Below are 23,439 nucleotides of genomic sequence, written 5' to 3'. Positions count from 1 at the left end.
ACACAATTGTATACAATATAGAGGGGGTCCCTGCTTCATCTCTCTCTCAGCTAGGGGGTCCTTGGCCTGAAAACGTTGAAGACCCCTGCCTTACTGTAACAATGAATTCTCCTCGCCTGCAGAGGGCGATAAAGAGCTGCTATACAGACAGGAGGAGGAGGACGAGGAGGAGGAGGAGCGGAAGGGACGAAGGAGGAAGTGTAGTTGTTTGTGTCATGTGTGATGTGTGTCACAGTGTGTGACTGGCTAGTGTGTGTGTCAGCTGACATGATCAAACAACACAACGACCAGACATGGTGGTGACTATATTACTGCAGCCATAATATACATGTCCTCCAGCACTACTATTTATGCTTTTTATGAATGAAGTGGTTACTATGCTGTGGGCAGGAGGAGATCATCATCATCAGGCATCATGGTGATCATCAGCTCCCTGCTCAAGCTGCTGCAGAGACAGACCTACACCTGCCTGTCTCACCGCTATGGGCTCTACCTCTGCTTCGGAGGGCTGGTGCTCATGATCGTGTCAGCCTTCCAGTTCGGAGAGGTAATGTAAAAAAAACACTCTTTCTTCAGTGAGTGGTTGCATGTTTGCTGTTCCTTTTTGTAGTACACTATCCTCCGTAGAATACAACTCTCGTGGACGTATTTATGATTCTGACGTTTTCAATCTTGGAGAGTTGTAGGTTTCACCCCCCATGGACACAGGGACTTTCAGCACTATACCCCGTAGACACTCCAAACATGTAGAAATTGAAAATAAAGGTGCTTACCCCCACGCCCCAAATGTTAACTCTCGCTACGGGGTAGTAGTTTAATGTAATAATCCTTATCTTTCAATAAAGAAGTGTTTTAATGCCGTCTGTGGCCGATTCTGTCGGAAGTTCCCAATGGGCGGTAGTGACGGGTAGTGACGCGCCCATCTGGTGAAACCCGGAATTACACTCAATGTAAACAGGAAGTAAACGAGGGTGAAAAATGGCGTTCGGCCACAGACGGCATTAAAACACTTCTTTATTGAAATATATGGATTATTACATTAAACTACTACCCCGTAGCGAGAGTTAACATTTGTGGAGCATGGGGGTAAGCACCTTTATTTTCAATTTGTACATGTTTGGAGTGTCTACGTGGTATAGTGCTGAAAGTCCCTGTGTCCATGGGGGGTGAACCCTACAACTCTCGTAGATTGAAAACGTTAGAATCATAAATACGTCTACGAGAGTTGTGTTATACAGCTAATGTATACCACTATACAGCTAATGTATAACCACTCTTTCTTGAGTGAGTGGTTGCATTGTTTTCTGTTCCATTTTGTAGTACACTATCCCAGTGTTATTATGTACGGTCCATTCGGGCCCCTTTAATGTAGGTCACAGTGGTGGGGACAAGTACTCAATGCTCAATAATACTGCAATGTACAAATACAGCTGTTACAAGTAAAAGTCTGGAATTGGGAGTAAAAGTACAAACGTATTGGTATCAAAATGTACTTGAAGTACCAAAGTAGAAAGTACCCATTTCAACTTTTCAAATGTATAAAAATCTTTTGAAAATAGCAGATCTACAAGCTTGCAATGGGTCACATTGTGAGCTTGTAGATCGGCAGGATCTCTGGTGACTCAGAGAGTGTACAACATTGAACCAAATGGACCCACAACAAGCACAAGGGTCCATTTGGTTCCATTACTACACTGTAGGCCTATACACTGTCTGTTAACATCCTTATCCTTAGTGTTAAAGTAGCCGCACGCAACTCTTAGATCCTATTTATAATATTCTGGAATATAGAGTTGCAATACTAACCCTTGACAGCCCGTATCTAAACAGAAAAGTCCTATCTGATTACTTACTAAAAATAATCACCTGCACGGAATGTATTGACAGAAAGTAGCTCATAACAACATGTCTGCGGTTGATTTTTATGAAACAAACACTTTGCAGATACAAAGAGGATAATTCAAGCTTTCCGTACTGCTGTAATGTTGGAGAGTTTAACGTTGTGTAATACAAACAGATAGGACTTTACTGTTTGGATGTATGGGCTGTCAAGGGTTGGTTGGTATTGCGACTCTAGATTCCAGATATTAAAAATAGGATGGAAGAGTAGCTTGCGGCTGGTTTTAAAGCTGGAATCCATAATAGTTTCATGTCATACCCAGGATTCAAACCTGACACTCTCCCACTCTTCCAAGGAGGGAATCCTAACTTGCTTAGCAGAGGTTTTACAAGGGTCTATATAGGGTCCATAGGGGCCCCCCAGGGCGAGGGGCCCCTATTACACTATGTCTGTAGCAGACAGCTAAAGTAAAGCACACAATTAGTGGGCATCTGGACAACTTGGTTGCTAAGTAATTAGGATTTGCATGCTGAGTTTTCAACACACAACCAGTACCCAACCCCCCCCCTCCCTCTACCCCCTGCAGGTATTAGCAGATTATTATGGCTGACATTAGTAGTTAGTTGACATAAGAACTAGTTGTCCTGCATACACACTGTGTACACACACAGTTGACCAGACAACGCAACAAAACATGGATGAAGTCTCCTCCCAGAAGCACTCAGTCGCTTCTGATTCAAAGCACTATTTCTTTCAGTTGCATGAAAATTGGGGCGCCCCCCCTCCTTAAAAAGACACACCAAAACACAGTTAAAACAATAATATAAAAGCAGCATTGATATTTTTTCAAAAATAAAACGAGAACAGAAGCACGCCATTGTTTATCTTTTTAAACCCCACACACAACACACTTTTTTGTAAAACAAAACAAAAATAAAAATTGGCACATATTGGAATATATTCGAATAGTATTATTATTATTATTTTTTCTATTTAAAATAAATAAATATATATATATATATATTTAAAAAATAATACTTGACAAACAATACAAAAAACAATGTATCGAGTGCTCGGATCCAATGAAACATATCTTTTGTTTGTTTTTCTAACTTGATACATTGTTTTTTGTATTGTCCCTGTCAAATAAACATAACAAAAAAAAAAATATATATATATATATTTGAATATACATATTTTCCCCATATTCGAGGAATATTCGAATATTAATTCACCCAGCCCTAGCGCGCACACGCACACACACACACACACTAAAAAATGAACACCCTACTTGATCATACTACACTACACGCGACGCGTTTCGAGCTTGTAGATTTGAATCCTGAAAAGTAACAGTTTTGGACAGGTTTCCACCCAGCAGAGACGATATCTATCTAAAATGAGACTTTCACGGTTTAAATGGGTTAATTGTTTGTGTACAGTATTATATTAAATTATATTAAATTATATTATTCATGTGATTTTGCTTAGCAAGGCCAAGGAGAAGATCCTATCTGGATCACAACAACAGAGATCTGGTCTCCTACCAGAAGCAGGCCGGGTTCCTCAAACCTTTTTTTTTTTTAAATACCAGGATTTGATTTAGAGTGCCGTTTCAAAAGTGCCTTGTTTAAAAAATAAAGCATACATTTGAAGCCTTGAATAGGAATATTTGTTAGAAAATGCATTTACAATGCTGTGATTCCTGCTGATGTTGTCTCATCAACGTAGTTTGAATCAAAACTGTTCTTCTTGTACACATTCTTGTACGCAAATAGAAGCATGCCATTTAGCCTACATCTGTTGCCAGAACCTTAATAAAAAAAATAAACGTCAACAATAACAGAAGATGTATTTGCAGACTATGCTTTAAAAAAAACAAAAAAACACTCTTAACCCATTAAGACCGCCGGGAAAGCATCTGTGTCATTTTAGATTTATTTGGCTGTGAAAAAATAGCAGATATACAAGCTCGTAGCGCGACACTTCGGGCCGCGCTACGAGCTTAAAGATGTATAATCTATAGATTATAGACATACAGTTTTCTCAGAAAACTGTTAGGATTTAGAAGACTTTTGTAGGTCTTAAAAACAAATAAAACGGTCTTAATGGGAAGATTACATTTTTATTATTTTGATCTTGACAATTAATATATAACCTCTTTGCACAGGTGCTGGTGGAGTGGAGCCGCGATCAGTATCACGTGTTATTTGACTCCTACAGAGACAATGTTGGTGGAAAATCATTCCAAAGCAGGTAAGAGAAAGATAGACGTATTAAAGAGTTCTCTTAGCCACTTAAACCCTATATACTCCGTTCACCGGTGTCCCCCTCGGCTCTGCACTTGGGCCCCCTCATTTTTTTCCCATCTACACCAAATCTCCTTGAAAGTCGTTCTACAAAATGCGTCATGAGGTAGATTCGGCTATTTTGGCTGAATGCTTCCCTATTATGACCGGGAACGCAATCTGTGTAACCACTTAGACCATTATTTCATACTTTTGGCTATTTTTTTTTAAATCGTGCAAATCTTTGAATATATATAATTTTCCAAGCAAACATTTTTAACTCAAGTCTTTGCTTCTCGGGGGTCCCTGGAAAAAAATATTTTGAAAGGGGGGGGTGGGCATGGGGGGTCCGCGGCCAAATTGGGTGGTCCTTCACATGAAAAAAGTTTGAGCACTACTGATAGTATAGCAACATTTAGAAGACATTTGTAGATGCGTTCCTGGATTGAATGGGTTGACAGCACATTATAGGAGTGGTGTGGGAGAGTTGGCGTAGACCAGGGGTGTCAAACTCAATTTGGTGTCCGGGCAAGATTGGTCAAATTGTGACTTGAGGTGGGCAGGAACCAGTTGCGGACACACATGCGCGCTCACGCATTCAGTTATACAGCATTGTTTTTCAATCTGTTGTCTGAACTTGTCTCAGAAAACAAACAATGCAATTTGTAACAATAATAATAATTATAATAATTATAATTATTATTATAAACCATTTTAAGTAGAATAATTCAATTTGAAGTTAAACAATACCTGGTAATTTGTGTGGGTTAAATAATTACAATTTTTGGAACAGTGGTGTATTTATAGAACAGTGGTGTAAAGTAACTAATTACATTTACTCAAGTACTGTACCTAAGTAAAGATTTGAAGTAGTTTTACTTTATTAGAGTATTTCCAATTTCCAGAACTTTTACTTCTACTCCACTACATCTCAGTCACTGCTATAACTACAGCGACCAGGCAGGTGAACACGTCATCTGCTGTTGTAGTGTCTGTCATAGGCACCAGCCCCACAAACTCCTCAGTGACGGTCAAAGATGCATCAACACCACGAATTTCCATGATTTTTCAAAAATAGCAGATCTACAAGCAGATCCACAAAAGCAGATCTACTTTATCTGCTATTTTTGAATAGCCAAATAAATCTTAAAATTACAGAGATGAGAGAGAGAGAGAGTCTGACTCCTGTGTGAGGATCAAAGAGTATAGGGAGGTTTCCTGTTAGTAAACATGAGAGGAATATGACCGCGCAGCTGCGGGGGGAAGCCTATGGGTGCGTTTGGAAATTACGCACCGGAGCACACTCGCCTATTAGTTTGTATTGGCCAGTGCGCTCACTGCCGCTCAGGGCTGTATTTTCGAACGCGCCTTTCCCCCACTGACCCCCAGGCATGCGCAGATTGCGCATTCTGCTCTGTGATGACGTCGCGCGGAAATCCGTCTATAGCCATTACTACTCGACTAGTAGTTGAATAGACTCTTAACGAGCCAATCAGCCACAACATTCCACAGCTGGGGAGAGACAAAGCGGGCCATCAAAGGTACTTGCTGCAGCCATAGCAGCGAGCGGAGTGGGGGAGATCTGCTTGGACGCTCAGCAAGGCAATGTAAACTCCGACTCTATGTCTGTTAGATGTAGTATCAATTTACTATTTTTAAAAGTATTTCCTGGGCCGCCATCGACCTTTCCGTGGGCCGCAAAACGCCCGCGGGCCGCGAGTTTGACACCGCTGGCGTAGACAGAAAAACAGAAAAAAAACGGTCCAAGTACTGAGCCAGCTCGGGTCCAGTTTACTAAGTCAAGAGGGTTTGAGTTGAAGAGTAATATTGTGTTTTCTTCTAGGCTGTGCCTGCCCATGCCTATAGATGTGGTGTACACGTGGGTGAACGGCACGGACACGGCTCTGCTGAAGGAACTGAAGGACGTCCGACAGCGGCTGGAGGACGAGCAGAGAGCCATGAGGTACTCCACCTGTGACAGCCACAGCCCCACCCATTTTTACCCAGATTTGGTCAATACGTGCAAAATGTTCTTATGAATTTGACAAACCTTCATTTGACTTAAGTTTCTATTTAATATTTAACATACAGGCACATTTTTTTAAATAACACAAATGTCTTTGATAGAAACAATACAAACACATCAAATCAATTTGATTTTATTTACCACTTTGCCATTTTCAAATTGTAAAAAAATACTACAAGCTCACAACAACACATGATAGGTTGTGCGCTTGTAGATCGGCTATTTTACTTACTTTTTCCCTGATAATTCTGTTTATCAATGGAGATAATATGATAATATGTAGAACATGACATGCTGAATGACACCACTTGTCAGGGTGCTATGTTAGGGTATGATGACTATGATCATAAGGAAGAATATAGGCCTGGACCGCTGGCGTAGCGATCCAGGCACTTAGGCTCAGTGTAGCCTAGTTCAAGTCCGGCCTTTGCTGCATGTCACTCCCCATCTCTCTCTCTCTCCCCGTTTCGTGCTAGCCTACTGTCCAAAAATAAAGGCATAAAAGACCAAAAATAAATCTAAAGAAAAAAAGAGAGAATATAACCTGCACATTCATAGAATAGACTGTTGCCGTTTCGAGGATCTTCGTCAGGTTAAACTGGCTGAGTTTGTTCTGACAAAGAGCCGTGGCTTGAAGTTGCTTTACCACTTAAAACCTAAATACTTCCTTCCTTCCTTCCTTCCACAACACGTTCACGGTGCATTGTCTATTTGTCAAAGTGCGAGAAATGACTGCAAAGCAGAAGGCCCGCAACACTCCAGATCAAATGAAAAGTCTAAGGTGCAACGGCTCAATAATGTCATGAAAGTGAGGAAATAGCCAGCACACAATGAATGTGCTTTTCACATGTTTTTTTTTATAAAACCCTGTGAAAAGGACATTCATTGTGTGCTGGCTATTTCCTCACTTATTTGTCAAAGTGTCCCTGGGACACTTTGACACTAATGACACCCCACTGCAACTAGTTTTAGGATGGATAAATGCAGAGGACACATTTCTTCATGTGTGTGCATAATGTGCAATGACAAATACGCAGTGGTGGAAAGTAACTAAGTGCATTTACTTAAGTACTGTACTTAAGTATAATTGTGAGGTTGTACTTTACTTGAGTATTTCCAATATCCAGTACTTTTACTTCTACTCCACTACATCTCAGAGGCAAATATTGTACTATTGTAAAATATTATAAAACATACATTAACCACTTTAGCCCTACTTTATACCTAGGCTATTTGAAAATAGCCGATCTACAAGCTCACAACGCGTCCCATCACGACGCGTTGTGAGCTTGTAGATCTGCTATTTTCAAATATTTTAGTACTTGTACTTTTGGTACTTTAAGTACCTTTTGATGCCAATACTTCTGTACTTTTACTCAAGTAAATTTTGAATTCTGGACTTTTACTTACATAGCAGAGTATTTCTATATTGCAGTATTGGTACTTTTACTTAAGTAAAGAATTTGAGTACTTTTTCCACCACTGCAAATACACCTCCATTGACACGCCCAGAATTGGGATACTAGGGTTCTTATTGATAATGCGTATGTTTATGTACGGTATCTGTCGTTGTGCTTCACTGTTTGGTCATGTGAATGGACAGTATTAACAAGCTTCAGTGGCTAGTCCCTCTGTCTGTTGTCTCGCGTAAGCCAGACGACCAGAGATCTCTGTCTACAGTCTGGTGACATCTAAATTCAATGAATGGGATAAAACTATAGGTGGAAACAATACGAGGAGACCTGAAGCCGATTCTACAAATGTATTCTAAATCCCAACAGTATTCTGAAAAAAATGTATGTTTCTATATCAGTGGTGCTCAAACGTTTTCATGTCAAGGACCCCCAAAATGATATGTATTTGGCCGCTGACCCCCATCTCAAAATATTGTGTTCCAGGGACCCCCAGAAGCAAAGATTTGAGTTAAAAATGTTCGCATTAAAACAATATATATAATCAAATATTTGCACACATTGTCAAGATCTTTCAAAAATAGCAGATCTACAAGTTCATAGCGCGGCACTCGGTGCTGCGCTATGAGCTTGTATATCTGCTATTTTTGAATAGCCAAAGTGTAAATTAATGCTTTTTAGCTCAAATTTAAAAGTGACACAGATGCGTTCCAGGTCTTAATGGGTTAATGCCTTGCGTAATGGGCTGTGTCCACCATAGATACTGTATTATCTATGGTGGCAGCCGTCATATTAGCTCAAGTCGTGCCTCCTAATGCATGTAGACCCCATGTACTGTATGTCTCCACTATGAAAATCATCATAACTCACTGAATTGCTCAACTGATTTTACATGTGTGTTTTATTTTCAAATGTCAAACATGTACTTAAGGTGGAAACAATAAGAGGAGATAAAAACAAATAACGTCATCACAGAACCAATGCAAAAAACTGTAGGGAGGTCTTTCATAGTGGGATGGTATCAGGGTTGGTTTTCAAAGCAGTGGGTGTACGTTTGTTAGCAGCCATTCCTCCTGCTGCTGTTGTTGTACATATTGAATTGACTTGTCACCAGACAGACGACATCAGTAGATGGAGATCTCTGATTGCCTGAGTACACTGACCAATAGCAAATAGAGTGAAAATTGATTGGCTGGCTCGGACATCGCCCCAGATCAAGTAATTAAATACTGTATGTGGGTGTCAGAGTTCAAAGGTTGGCCCAATTGTAAGAGGAAGTTTAGCTTTAATGTATGAACTCAGTGTTCAGTGTCTTCACTGGCATGAATGATTTGACTTTTGATCTGTATTGACAATTATGCATTTTGTGTGTCCCTAATTTTAACCACTTTGAACCGGGCTTCCCTATTTTTGGCATGTCGTTAGCTCACGATGCGTTGTGTTGCGTTGCGATGCGTTATGAGCTTGTTGATTTTTATAGGGCTTAAGTGGTTAAATAAAATCAAGTTCAGATTGTGTTTATTTTGTATTTATCAAATCATTTGTTTATTTTGTTATTTTGCTTACAAGTTAATTGTTCTCAAATAGAAACTCAAATTCATTACAGCATATTTGACGAAATGGGTCAAAACATGGGTGGTCTAGGATTCTCCAAAATCAGGTTCAATATTGGACCCCAGAATCTGGCATCGGTCAGGCTTGAATGACGTAATTTGTAAAAAATAAATTTAAAAAAAGAATTGAGCAACACAGTTATTGTTTAATGATGATTGTTTGTACGTTATCTTCAAATTAAATCATATTTCTGGCTTGTTACCAATAGGGAGCGCCTGGGGAAGAATGCAAGCGATACAACTGAAGTGCCAAAAGACAGGTGAGTGGAAAACCAGAGAAGATGATTACATTGAAGAACAGGTTGCATTCTGGATGTTCATGAAACTACATGGAACCAGTGGTTGAAAGTGACTGTTATTTAATGAATTAACTTTTTAATACTTCATTCTTCTATTCCACTACATCAAAGCTAATAGAAACGGCAGGCTTTCTATTCCTGGAAAGTTAGCAAGCTATAATATGGAAGTTGCCTTTCATGTAAAAGTCTAGAGTCTAGAGGCCACAATAGCATGTAGATAAGATCAGACTAGATAAGATGTCACTTGATGGTGGTAGATAGTTAGTGTCATTGTGTGAACCTGCACCACTATTTCCTATTTGCGTTTAGTCACAACTGCCATTGTCAGTTTCAACCACAGTCGCAAAGGAAGCCGCATGCTGCATGCAGGAGGTGTGAACTTGACAAAGTATTGATTGGGGTGCAACATTTAATTGAACTAATTGATTCAACAGATTATAAAAAAATATGTAAATGCATGCTTTTCAATTATTCGATTCATCTGAAAATGTATCGTAATGTATGTATAGAATACTCGCTAAGAACATAACCGATAGTTGCTGCCAGGCCTGGGATTTTGTCATTTTAGGGGCAAGGCCACTTGGGCTTTGGTATTGTCCATTTTTTTAGGGCACAAAGGCCAAATGCCAGCTAGGGCCAACAAGAATTAATTGAATTTAAGAGTTAAGGATGATTTTAAATGTAATATGTAGACTATCTGCTGTGAAATAAAAAAAAATATGGTATTTACAGTGGAGTTAAGAGACACTGGTGTCTACATGACAAGAAAGAGACACCGGTGTCTACATATTGACAAGAAAGTGACAGAGGAGAAAGTGGTACAGTCAGCTGGGGCATTAAGGCCACTGTGGGCTCCGGGCATGCCATTTCTTTGAGGGGCACAAGGCCAAACTCGGGGGCAACGACGGCCATGGCCTTCGTGGCCTCCCTGAAATTCCTGCCCTGGTTGCAGCAGCCCTAAATGACTCCTTTCTTTCTTTTGAATCATTCTTTTTCTCCCCTGCGCGGCCTTCTGCAGCGTGAAGCCAGAATGCCTGCTTTCTCACTGCATCATAGCGCCCATGCTAGCTTTGGACCCAGCGCTGCCAGCCAACGTCACGCTGAAGGAGCTGCCGTCGCTCTCGCCGCTGTTCTCCACCGCCAAGGAGCTGATGCTGCTCACCAAACCCTTCCAGCACTCCACCACCGTCTCCGTGGTCATCTTTCACGCTCAGGCGGATGGTAAAGCTGTCCACTCCACCCACACACAATGTTCTTGTCTTAGGCCCGTTCTGATTTTGAATATTAGTTTAACCCATTACCAGACCTGAAGCCGATTCTACAAATGTCTTCTAACTCCCAACAGTATTCTGAAAAAAAAACATATGTTTCTATATCAGTGGTGCTCAAACTTTTTCAGGTCAAGGACCCTCAAAATTATTTGTATTTGGCCGCGGACCCCCATCTCAAAATATTGTGTTCCAGGGACCCCCCAGAAGCAAAGATTTGAGTTAAAAATGTTCGCATTAAAACAATATATATTCAGAGATTTGCACACATTGTCAAGACCTTTCAAAAATAGCAGATCTACAAGTTCATAGCGCGGCACACGGTGCCGCGCTATGAACTCAAATGCTCAAATGCTCAAATTTAAAAGTGACACAAATGCGTTCCAGGTCTGAATGGGCTAATGCCTTGCGTAAGGGGCTGTGTCCACCATAGATACTGTATTATCTATGGTGGCAGCCGCCATATTAGCTCAAGTCGTGCCTCCTAATGCATGTAGACCCCATGTATGTCTCCACTATGAAAATCATCATAACTCACTGAATTGCTCAACTGATTTTACATGTGTGTTTTTTTTTCTCAAAATGTCAAACATGTAGTTATGTTATGATACAGGACACTTGGTTAATGGGTTGGGTTTTCATACCAAAACACCATAGCTTAACATTAACAGTAGTGGAGAAAAACGTTTTAGTCTCAGGTACAGCTCGGCATATTTCTTGCAGTGGAGTTATGGCAAGCTGACCCTGCTAATATATGGTGGCGATATTGACCTAACGTCAACATGAATCCTTTATCTCTCGGTCAAAGATTTTGATACCCATAATTAAAGTAGCGTTCATGTGCACAAAACGGTATGGATTCAACTGTCGATTATATTCTTAGTAGCCTCGATCTCCAGGCTTTTATTGTTTAGTTTTCCTAAAAAATAAAAGCCTGGACCAGCGTGTCGGTGTACCCGGTATAGGAAGTGTTTAATTTCCCCAACCAACCAGAGTGCAGTGGGCGTCGCTCGTAATGTTGTGTTGACGGGGCGGGGGCTGACGGACAGATCGGTGAACCAATGGGATCAGGCGCATTCTCCCCGCGCTGATTTTAAACCCGCCCCTCTATACATGAAAGCAGGAAGGCTAGTGCAGCCTATATTCTCAGACATGCAAAAGTGTCACTTTTCAGCTACAGTCACCTTTTTGAACCCAAATAGGGCAATTGTGTGACACCTGACCCGAAAGAAAACAACATGTTGTCACCTTTTTCACCTCTGGGCTGTTTGCATGCCTGTATATTCTTAGTGACTATTATTTTGGTGTTTGCCAGCAGGCCCGTGTTGTTGAATCATCACTGAAGTTCTATCCAAAACCCTGACTTGTTACTTAACGTTACTTCTTTTTTCTCCTTTTTCAGCTGACAAGGCATATAAAGATGTGTCAAGAGAAGATCTGAAACGTTCTGTCTCCCGATGTTACTTGGTGAGTTATTATAGCTGTCACTTATTTCAGCTGACTACATAATAATTATGTAAGATATGTGCTCCAGTGCTATGAACATTAGCCCTCATACAGACGTGTTCGTAAGTCTACATGAGGGCTGCTGCTATAGTAATTCTCACAGGGCTTCTGATCTCAAATATTTGCTTCTGGGGATTCTACAAATGTCTTCTAAATCCTAACAGTTTTTTGAAAAAAATCATGTCGCTATAATCCGTGGTTCTCAAACCTTTTCATGTCGAGGCCCCCCAAAATTATATGTATTTGACCACCGACCCCATCTCAAAATATTCAGTTCCAGGGACCCCCCAGAAGCAAAGATTTGAGTTACAAAAATTGTATAATTCAAAGATTTGCACACATTTTTCAAAAATAGCAGATCTACAAGCTCATAGCCCGGCACTCGGTGTCGCGCTACGAGCTTGTATATCTGCTATTTATGAATAGCTAAACTATAAAATAATGGTTTAAGTTGTTACACAGATGTGTTCCCGGTCTTAATGGGGTAAAATAACTTTCGGGACGGCCATACGGTTGAGCTGAGCAGGTAGAGATGCTGGGAATCAGAAATTCCCCGGTTCGCCCCCCCCCCCCCCCCCCCCCCCCCGGTCGAAGTGTCGAAGTGTCCCTGAGCAAGACAGAGAGCCATACAATAAAGCAGAAGTCAAAGCCTGAAAATTATCTCTAAAAACAGGGGAGTTGGATTTGTTGGATGTTAAAGGGATTCTAGGTAACTTTAAGCCTAAATTAAAAAAAAAAAACCCTCTATCAGCCACTATATAATGATGCTGGGGTGTTTTCCTTCATTGATACACAGTCCTCTTTCTGAAATCTGTATTTTCCCTGCTATTTATGTTTTGACATCCGGGTATCCGGGACGTAAATGAAACGCATGCATGTGCGCGTCCGTGCGCGTCCTTGTCCGTGTGGCGAGTTTGAGTGAAACCGAATGGAACCGAGTGCAGCCGACAAAAATGGAACGGCAGCCATTGTTTTCTCTGCGGTGCTTTTACTTTCGGTTTTAAAACTTTAAAACGCTCTCAAACTTATTTTTTGAGGCACGGAATTTACTTTTAAGATAGCGTTTGGATTAGTGATGCGCGGGTCGGGTTTTTTCATGACCCGCCACGGAACCCAACCCGCCTCAACCCAACCCACCTCAACCCGCCCCGCGAACCCCTATATAAATCTATGGCTCAACCCGCCCCGCGACCCGCAATTTTTTTTTTATTCTGTAAAATCATGGTTAGAAAATAATCCCCAAGTGTATTCAAACTGTTTTATTGTTATTATTCTTATTCTTATTAGGATCAAAGACAAAACAAGAGCATGTGATTTTGTATTTATTTTTTGCGTGTGAGAGCGGCTGACCCGCTCACCCGCAGCACGCATAATTGCCACTGAAATTCTGACTCGACCCACCCGCGCCGCGGGTTGACCCGTAACCCGCGGGACCCGCGGGTTACGGGTCAACCCACGCATCACTAGTTTGGATAGAATTTAGTTGCTTAACCTCATTTATGTGGTCAATTAATCATGACAGAGCCTATTTAAAAATAAAAATTCAGAGAACCAGCAGGGGCGGGCAGTGACACGCATAAATAAGATTTGTTAAAAAAAAGGGGGGGGGGGAGGGGCCGTGTTCGACAACAGTTTGTTTTCTTTTTTTGATCTCTGAAGTTGCCTAGAATCCCTTTAACCTACACTGACATCATGCTGTTGTTTGTTGAAGACCACAGACAAAGACTCGCCGGGCCTGGTGCGGATGCAGACGCTGGCCTATCTGAGTGGCTTCCCAGCGTCCTTCAAGGAGACGGAGCAGCTCCGAGTCAAACTGCCCTCGCCCATCACCAGCAGGATCAAACAGGTGAGGTGTTGCTTCTCAAAGTGGGGTTCCGGGGGGACCCCCAGGGGTTCCAGGGGGTCCCCAGCAAAAAATTGTTAATATACAGTTAGCATCACAATCATTTTAAGCACTTTAACCTTTTATACTTTTGGCTATTCAAAAATAGCATATCTACCAGCTCATAGCGCGGCACCGAGTGCCGCGCTATGAGCTGGTAGATCTGCTATTTTTGAAAAATCGTGAAAATTTGTGAAAACCTTTTGAATATAATATTTTTTTAAGCAAACATTTGTAACTCAAATCTTTGCTTCTTTGTCAGCAATTCTGGAATCGCTGACAAAGGCCAGCAGGCCGAAATGCATTCATTTCATGACTGCCACTGCGGCACATTAAAAGCTTGAGTGTGGATTGTTCTTTAGGCGGGTTTTGGCAACACTGTTGGGTGTAACAGTAGGAAACAGTAGTCTGACAATCTGCCTGCATGTAAACAAAAGAGACAATGAAGGAACAGTGTGATTAATTCATTCCACAAAATGTACTATTAACACATTGGGTGCCTGAATTTTTTAATAACAACATACCGTGGGTGCCAGCAATCTCACCATTGACTGCGCTTAAAGCTCTAGACTCCATGACGAGCAAATCCACGTTAAAAAAAGCATCCATTCATGAAGCGCCATGACCCTGGCTACATCCTGGAACGATAACATTTCACTCGCGAGTTACAACGGGGAGGGGTCCCGCATCGCGCATGACCGGTTTTCCCCACCGGAAACAGATTCGGAGATACAGACGTTTTAAAGAAGGAAATAGACAGGAAGCGGATGGGGAGCCATGTCATTCCTAAGTTGCATCAGAGCGCCCTCTTGTGGGAAAAAAAATAATATATATATATATATATTTTTTTTTAAAACGTAATATTACGTTTATTGCACTCCAGACTCCACGGGTGTATTTACGAAAACGTAATATTTCGTTTTTGGCACTCATTGTGTTAATAGCTAAATATATGCATATGGTGTTTATGACATGAAAGAAGAGGGCTAAGATAAAACATTTAAATACCTCTCCTCTGGTGCAAGGGAGGCATACGTTGAAAATAGATTCAATTCTGCAGTAGATGGGATTTTTTAATTCCAGGTCACTTACCAAACACCAGGGGGCAGTTGCACACCCAATGAACACCTTTGTTAATGTGTCCTTAGTTTACAGAGAGCCAAGCAGAAATCAACAATTTGCACATTTTTAAAAGACATCAAATATTCTTACCTAACCACTTCATGAAAAAGTTAAGATCCCATCCTTTTGCCACAAGGTGGCATCGTTAGAGTATCCTACCATGGCACTGTTATGGATACAGCATTATTACAGAGGGATGTGTGTCTTTTGATCAGATAAGTCTTTTTATACATCAAAGAAGTCATAGATGGATAGATTAGATTATGTATAAACCATTAGGGAATGATTTAACAGCCATCAGCAACACAAAACAGAAATCAGTGTTTCATTTTCATGTCAAGGACCCCCACATTGATACATATTAAGATGCGGACCACCATTTGGAAAGATTTGGTGTCAGGGACCCCCATAAGAGGAGATCTTACTTACTTTTTTCTCCTGTTTTAACCCATTAACTCTCTCAGTGCTAATGAAATAAAAAAATATGTTCATACTGTGCCAGCAAATTTTTTATTTATTTTTTAGGAAGTGAGATAGGCCTACAGCCTTTTTCAGTTATAAGTTAAACAAGGAGTGGATGGAGCTGCAAATCTTCACATAATGATATATTGGGTTCTGATTTTTTTTTTTTCAAAACTCAGGATTTTTTGTTCTGCCGCACTACGAGCTTGTAGATCTGCTATTTTTGGAAAAATCGTGAACATTTTTGCAAATCTTTGAATACACATATTCTTTTAAAGCGAACATTTGTAACTCAAATCTGTGCTTCTGGGGGTCCCTGGAACAAAACGTTTTGAGATGGGGGTCGGCGGCCAAATACATAACATTTTGGGTGGTCCTTGACATGAAAAAGATTGAGAACCACTGATATAGTAACATACGTTTTTGTTCAAAAAACAGTTAGGATTTAGAAGACATTTTGTAGAATCGGCCTCAGGTCTTAATGGGTTATACTGTTAGACCGGAGGGGGCCAAAGGGCCCACGTTTGGCCCCTTTCGGCAGCCGGGCGGCTTGTCCTGTCTAATAATTTTCTCTCATCAGAAGAACTCTGGCCCGGGATATTTTGAGAAGGAGGAATGTCAGTTAACGAGCAAGGATTACCGCCCAGTTAATCAAAAACAACAAGACTGTGCTCTCACACACACACACACACACACACACACACACACACACACACACACACACACACACACAGTGGAGCGCGCGCACACGCCTCTTCGTCTCTCATCTTCAAAAGCTAAAGTCCTGGAGTGTTAACTGAACTCTGAGAGTGTACGAATGTAACCAAATGGACCCTTGCAGGGTCCATTTGTATACTCCTCATAGTTATAAATGGATAAATGATCGCTGAGGATATTGCGGTGTTGTGCTGTACCGTAGCTAACCTTGTCTGATGTATGTTTAACCCATGAAGACCGGGAACGCATCTGTGTAATTTTTTTAGATATTCAAAAATAGCAGATCTACAAGCACATAGCGTGGCACCAAGTGCCGCGCTATGAGCTTGTAGATCTGCAATTCTTTGAAAAATCATGAAAATGTGTGCAAATCTTTGATTATGTGTATTTTTAAAGCGAACATTTTTAACTAAAATCTTTGCTTCTGGGCATTCTACAAATGTCTTCTAATCTAAATCCTAACAATTTTTTAAAAAAACTTATGTTGTATATCAGTGGTTTTCAAACGTTTTTCATGTCTAGGACCCCCAAAATTATATGTATTTGGCCGCGGAACCCCATCTCAAAATATTTTGTTCCAGGGCCCCAGAAGCAAACATTTTAGTTAAAAATGTTCGCTTCAAAAAAAATAATTCGATGATTTGCACAAATATTCACGATTTTTCTAAAATAGCAGATCTGCTAGCTGCTATTTTTGAATAGCCAAAGAAATCTAAATTGACACAGATGCGTTCCCGGTCTTAATGGGCTAACACACAGTAGATTATGGAGCTTATGTAGGCATACGAGAAAATAATGACTCAAGTGTTTATAGGACATTATAGTTTATTTAGCAGTGTTCAATAATGGTCCCACAATTAGCTACAGTACAGAACTAAATTGTATCGAGTACAGCAGTCAACCAAGTTTACAACTAACAAGTGCAAAACACAATTATTAATAAAAAACCTGACCCCTATTAAAATATATGAATAAAAGACATTTAAAAGACATAAAATAAACTAAATGTATTGATTGAATACTTCAATACTCCAATAGTACAGTTAGACATTTACGATGAAAGGAAAACACAAAAAAGTCCTGGTCCAATTCATCAACATAGCATATATTAGCACAATATACATGACATCAAAAATACAAATCGCTATATTTACAGGAGAAAAAAGAAGAAAAAAAACCTATCCTAAAGGGATTTAAGATCTATCGCCACAAATACATGGTACACTCCCTTTAATGATCACATGATTGTTTTGATTTTAGCCACGCTTTTAGTCGCTGTTCAAAACCGTTAAATGTAGAATATCGTCGTATATTTCCTTTGGTGGAATGGAATCCCTGTGTTCTAAAAACGGCGAGCAAATTATTAGTGACGAGTGCAAAGCTATTGTAATGGGGCTGTCTGTTTGTCTGACTTATAAATAACAACACAAATGTTTACGTGGGTCAGCTATGGTTATCATTCGTTTGGGTCAGCTATGGTTATCATTAGCCCCCCCAGACACAGTGTGTGTCCATAGGTTAGCCATCATGGGGTGCAGTCTGTGATGGTTAGAGATTAGACGTGTAACCGTAGAGCCACAGGATAGGGTGGTTATAGCATTAGAACAACTGTTTGGCATGGCGCCAGCCAGCGCAACGAAAGGTCGCCAGGATTTTATTGACATTCCCTCCACAGTCCTCCTCTCCACCCTTTTACTTCCAGGTCAACTAAACAACCGCTTTAGATTTTCAAAAAATAGCGAAAATAGATGATCTACAAAGTTGGTGTGACGCGTTGTGTGAGCTGCTTGTACATCAGCTGTTTTAGCTATCTTTACACCGTGACTCTGCTGGAGTCAAGCTCCATAAGAGGGTCAGTCCGTGTGTCTGTCTGTCTGTTAATCTCACAAACCAGCAGAAGTACCTACACTCATTTTTTTGTACTAAATTAAACTTAAATTATATAATGGTAGTCAACTGGGCTCTGGTCGGGCTGAAACCGTGTGTAAATAGGACTTAAGTGGCTAAAGGCGTAACGCGGACCCCCATCTCAAAACATGTTGTTCCAGGGACCCCCTAGAAGCAAAGATTTTTCAAAAATAGCAGATCTACAAGCATCATAACGCGGCGCTATGAGCTTGTATATCTGCTATTTTTAAATAGCCAAAGTAGAAAATGATGGTTAAAGTGGTTACACAGATGCCTTCCCGGTTTTAATGGGTTAAACGGGTCTAGATGAGCGGGCCTTCACTCATTCGTGTGTGTGTGGCGCACACACCTGCCTTGCTCCGGGGGGGGGGGGGGGGGGGGTCTTTGTGTTGAGTGCTATGTGTGAAGGCCAGTCTAGATGTTGAGCGGACTGGGTGACAGTTAATGGAGTCATCATGGCGTTGACAGGGTTATTGTGAGGAGAGGGAGGTAGAGACGGGATGGACCGCTGTGTATATGAGGGTCAGGCAGTACATGACATCAGCTAGAGGCTCCAGGAATCGGGGCAAAGTGTGTGTGTGTGTGTGTGTGTGTGTGTGTGTGTGTGTGTGTGTGTGTGTGTGTGTGTGTGTGTGTGTGTGTGTGTGTGTGTGTGTGTGTGTGTGTGTGTGTGTGTGTGTGTGTGTGTGTGTGTGTGTGTGTGTGTCAGTCATTACAATGCATGGGTTTGGTTTCAAGGACTTTCATGAACGACCTGTTAAAAGAAATTATCCTTATCCTGGCGCTGCTGGACTGTTTCTGTGAAAGATGGATGATGTGTATAGTGTAGAGAGAGATATACACACACACACACACACACACACACACACACACACACACACACACACACAGGTTTATATTACTTTACTTGTGAGGACATAAACATTTTTAGGACGGCATGGAAAATACCTGGAAATTGCTGTAAAACTGCTGATTTACAAGCTGTGTCGCTGCGTGGCGTTTGCGAGATTGTAGATCGTTTTCTTTAACCAGTAAACCGCTGTTTTCTCTTGTGAGGTCCAGGAAAATGATCCTCTCAATTTCTTATTTCTCAAATTCTACTATACTAACGAGGACATTTGGTCATTTGGGGGGGGGGGGGGGGGGGGGGGGTCAGTATTAATTGTAGGTGTTAGACTGAGTGCTATGCTGATGAAAGCTACCTTGTGACCACCTATCATCTGCTCACAGCAGTGTTGATTTTGTCGACTAACACTATGACGAAAAATGTTGGTCGACTACATTTTTTCACTGACGAAAACTAAATAAAACCTAAGCTATGATGACTAAAACTAAGACTAAATATATTGACAATTTCGTCAACAAATAAAAACTAGACTAAAGTGTTAGTGAGGGATCTAGTGGAGAAGAGATCCAGTAGAACTAAAAGACAAGTCATTTTATGTTTGGTTGCGCTCGGGTGTTGCGCTCTGAAAATAGCAGATCTACAAGCTCACAACGTGTCGCGCTGCGACGCGTTGTGAGCTTGTAGATCGGCTATTTTCAGCACACAACCAAGTGTAAAATCAGCCATTACGACACCATCAAGGCACCGCCAAAATACATTTTAGTCGACTAAATCAACTGTAGATTTAGTCGATTCAAATGTTATGATATTTTAGTCAACTAAAACTAGACAAAAACTAAAACATTTCAGATGAATTTTATTCAAAAGACTATGACTAAAAGTAAATCCAAATTTGGTGTCAAAATGCCCCCTGGTGGAGATTTGCACACCTTTTGCAGTCATGGTATGTAATGTGTCAGGACCATAGACTGTATAAATGAGATGGACAAACCCCCTCCGCTGCTTTCTACAGACCGAAAATGAATCCTTTGCTGCAGACTGTGGCTCCGCCATCTTTCACTACGCGTCAGAATGAGTTCAGACCATTATTGGTTGGGTAACTTGTCAATCAAGAGCGGGGGGCGGGGAATGAATGCTATTGGTTGTGTAGCGTGTCAATCAAATCATCCCGCCCCTCCTAGAGAATAGCCTACTTTATCGTCAATTTTATAATAAATAGAACCATAATTTAGCAAAACGCATATCCTGATGATTGAAAGGAGACTTTAAACTAGCGACTGGAAGCATATAGAATTTATGACAATTTTTATTACAGTAAGAAAATCGAGTCTGAAAGTTGGTAAAAACCCATCGGCTTGCGTTAAAATAAATTCTTTCTGAACTCACAGGTCGGCACGGGTGAAACAGCGCCTCTCGCTGGACATTTACTAAACATCCGGGTTGGCCTCATAGTAAATATCTCAGCCTTGCCCCTTGGTCAGGACAGCAGAGCGTGATTCATAAGCTGCTGGGTGTGAGATGGTGTCCGGGTGCCACCTGCGCTGCCAGGCTGCCAATCCTACTGACTGATGAAGGCTGACAGGCACTTGATGCAGCTGGCAACAGGGTCACCTTTCCCACTGAAACTATATAAATCAATATGATGTTTTCCACCTTCTTTGTGACTGACTGACTGACTGACTGACTGACTGACATATGTGTTTGTGCGAGTGTGAAGTGCACTATAAAGGGCAGTGTAATAAATATAACGGTATGATCCTGGTTGTGTGGCTGCCTGCTGGGTTTTACACTAGAGCATACATGGGCAACTGGCGGCCCGGGGGCCACATGCGCCCCCCCCCCCCCCCACCTTCACTTAATGCGGACCTCAGGTTAATATTGGAATACTGATATATTATTGATTTCAACATGCAAACATATTTACATAATTACTCCAGTCTATATTAGTAGCTTAATGACTAGTATTAAAATTCTATTGTCTTTTTTATGTCCAATGTATTTCTATTTAAGTTCATAAAGTTAACATAAGTATAACTAAATGCATTTGAAATTAAATAAAAATGTTACTTTTAAGAATTTCCAATTCAAAAATAGCAAAAAAAATGTTAGGATTCCAATTCAAAATGAGCAAAAATAACCGATCTACAAGCTCAAAACGCGTCGCGCTATTTTTACTACTTTTGTGTGACATAGAATGGCGTACAGGATTAATTTACGAAAAAAGTAAAAATATGGAGATAAGAGTTGTCTGCCCGACAGTATATGCAACGTGGCCCTCTGGAGTGAGTGTGGAAATATAGTGGCCCCTCTCCACCATCAAAGTTGCATCACCCCTGCACTAGAGTCTGACTCATGACAGATCTTTTTGGTTCCGAATCGGATCCTTATTTTGGAGAGTCTTAGACCACCCAATGGCACCCATTACCAATGTTTTGCTCGATATTTTGTCAACAATTTTCAAAATGCTCTATTTGAGAACATTTTATTTCTATGCAAAAAAAATATAATAATAACAATAAACACAAATAACTTTTTATTCAACCACTTAAGCCCTATTAAAAAATGGCTCATCTCTCAGCTGATGCCATGTATGCCTCCTTTAAGACCAGATGGAGAACCTCCTCCATAGTTACCCCACAGACCCAAAAGGATGACATCACAGAATGTTCTGTATACACGCGCGCACACACACACACACACACACACACACGCACACACGCACACACGCACACACAGGCTGAGGTATAAAGGGCTGGGTATGAGTGGTATGCAGAGTGATGACTCTTTGATCCGTGAGTCTGATCCTGCTGTAACAGTGAATGACTGAGGAGTCAAAAGGCAAGCTGAACTTGAACTTGACTCACCGTGTCTCTGTCTATGTCTTAAAAAATAGACTCCATGTGTCTGGTCGCTGCCTTCCATTGTCTCCCTGTATCCGTAACAAACCCACTGCTCATTATTAAGAGCTTGTACTGAAATAAGACAATTCTTGATGCTTTTTAACCCATTTAGACCTGAGGCCGATTCTACAACATTTTGTCTAAATCCTTACTAAACTTTTTCATGTCAAGGACCCCCAACATTAAACTTATTTGGCCTAGGACCCCCATCTCAAAATATGTTGAGAAGAAGCAAAGATTTGAGTTACAAATGTTCTCAATTTTTTTTTATATGTTCAAAGATTTGCGAAAATGTTCAATATTTTTCAAAAAATAGCAGATCTACAAGCTCATTGCGCGGCACTCGGTGCCGCGCAATGAGCTTGTATATCTGCTATTTTTTAATAGCCAAAGAAATCTAAAATGACACAGATGCGTTCCCGGTCTTAATGGGTTAAAGTGCTGTTTCTTTGTCTTTTTTCCATGATCATTTTGATTAGAGCCAGACCGACGTATCAGTTTGACTGATATTTTTGTTTGTTTGTTTGTTTTTTGTTTATGTGTCAGTTCGAGTTCTACTCGGAGGCCAGCATTGCCCTGCTCCACCTGAACACCCCCCAGGACTTCAGCGAGCTCAGCCAACAGGCCAGGAAGAACCTCACTCTGGACGGGAAAGAGTTGACCATAAGCCCTGGATACCTGTTCTGGGACCTCACTGCCATCTCACAGGTTATTATGACTCATCATTAGTACTACAGCCAGACCTTTTATATAAGTTAAAGGTTCTGAAATAGAATAACATTTTTTCACATTGACGGGTCAAAGCATGGGTAATCGGTGGTCTAGGACTCTCCGACGCCAGGACCGGAATCGAACCCAAGAATCTGGCATCTGGTGGTGACCCGGACAGTGGTGGAAAAAAGTACTCAAATGTTTTACTTAAAGATGGGGTGCTGTGATTTTCAGTGATCCCCCCCCCCCCCCCCCCCCTAAAACATAATCATCAGGTATTATGGTTATACTAGGAGGAAGATTGTTTTGAAAAAAGTGTACAGAAATTGTTTAAATTATGTTTTTATGTGGACACGCCTCCAGTTTTTGATTGATTGATTGAATATTTTATTATGCAAAAGAATGTAAAACAACACATTTACATTTAAAATACTTTGTCTAACAGGTCCGTTCATAAAAGTCCTTGCGGACTTGTTTCCAATGAGGGCCTTGGTATTCAATTCATAGACATATATAGTGGCACCACAGTTCGAATATCATTACACAAAGAGATAAAAAATATAACAGCAAAAAATTATATATATATATATATATATATATATACACATGTATACATATATATATATATATATATATAT

General features: G+C 40.8%; 1 protein-coding gene across 1 annotated transcript in view; it reads left to right on the top strand.

The window, feature by feature from the left end:
* The first annotated feature begins 265 nt into the window (after window positions 1-265).
* The window catches only part of gnptab (N-acetylglucosamine-1-phosphate transferase subunits alpha and beta), a 45,681-nt gene continuing 22,507 nt past the window's right edge, over window positions 266-23,439 (top strand). The window contains exons 1-8 of the mRNA XM_084049404.1: window positions 266-547; window positions 4,011-4,096; window positions 5,972-6,091; window positions 9,389-9,439; window positions 10,497-10,699; window positions 12,149-12,213; window positions 13,964-14,098; window positions 22,637-22,798. Coding sequence (XP_083905530.1) covers window positions 416-547; window positions 4,011-4,096; window positions 5,972-6,091; window positions 9,389-9,439; window positions 10,497-10,699; window positions 12,149-12,213; window positions 13,964-14,098; window positions 22,637-22,798 — 954 coding nt within the window. The 5' untranslated portion in view covers window positions 266-415. The remainder of the gene's footprint in view (window positions 548-4,010; window positions 4,097-5,971; window positions 6,092-9,388; window positions 9,440-10,496; window positions 10,700-12,148; window positions 12,214-13,963; window positions 14,099-22,636; window positions 22,799-23,439) is intronic.

This window comes from Gymnoscopelus microlampas (genome assembly GCF_963454915.1).
Source record: "Gymnoscopelus microlampas genome assembly, chromosome: 23".
NCBI lineage: Eukaryota > Metazoa > Chordata > Actinopteri > Myctophiformes > Myctophidae > Gymnoscopelus > Gymnoscopelus microlampas.
This window is presented reverse-complemented; position numbering and strand designations above follow the sequence as displayed.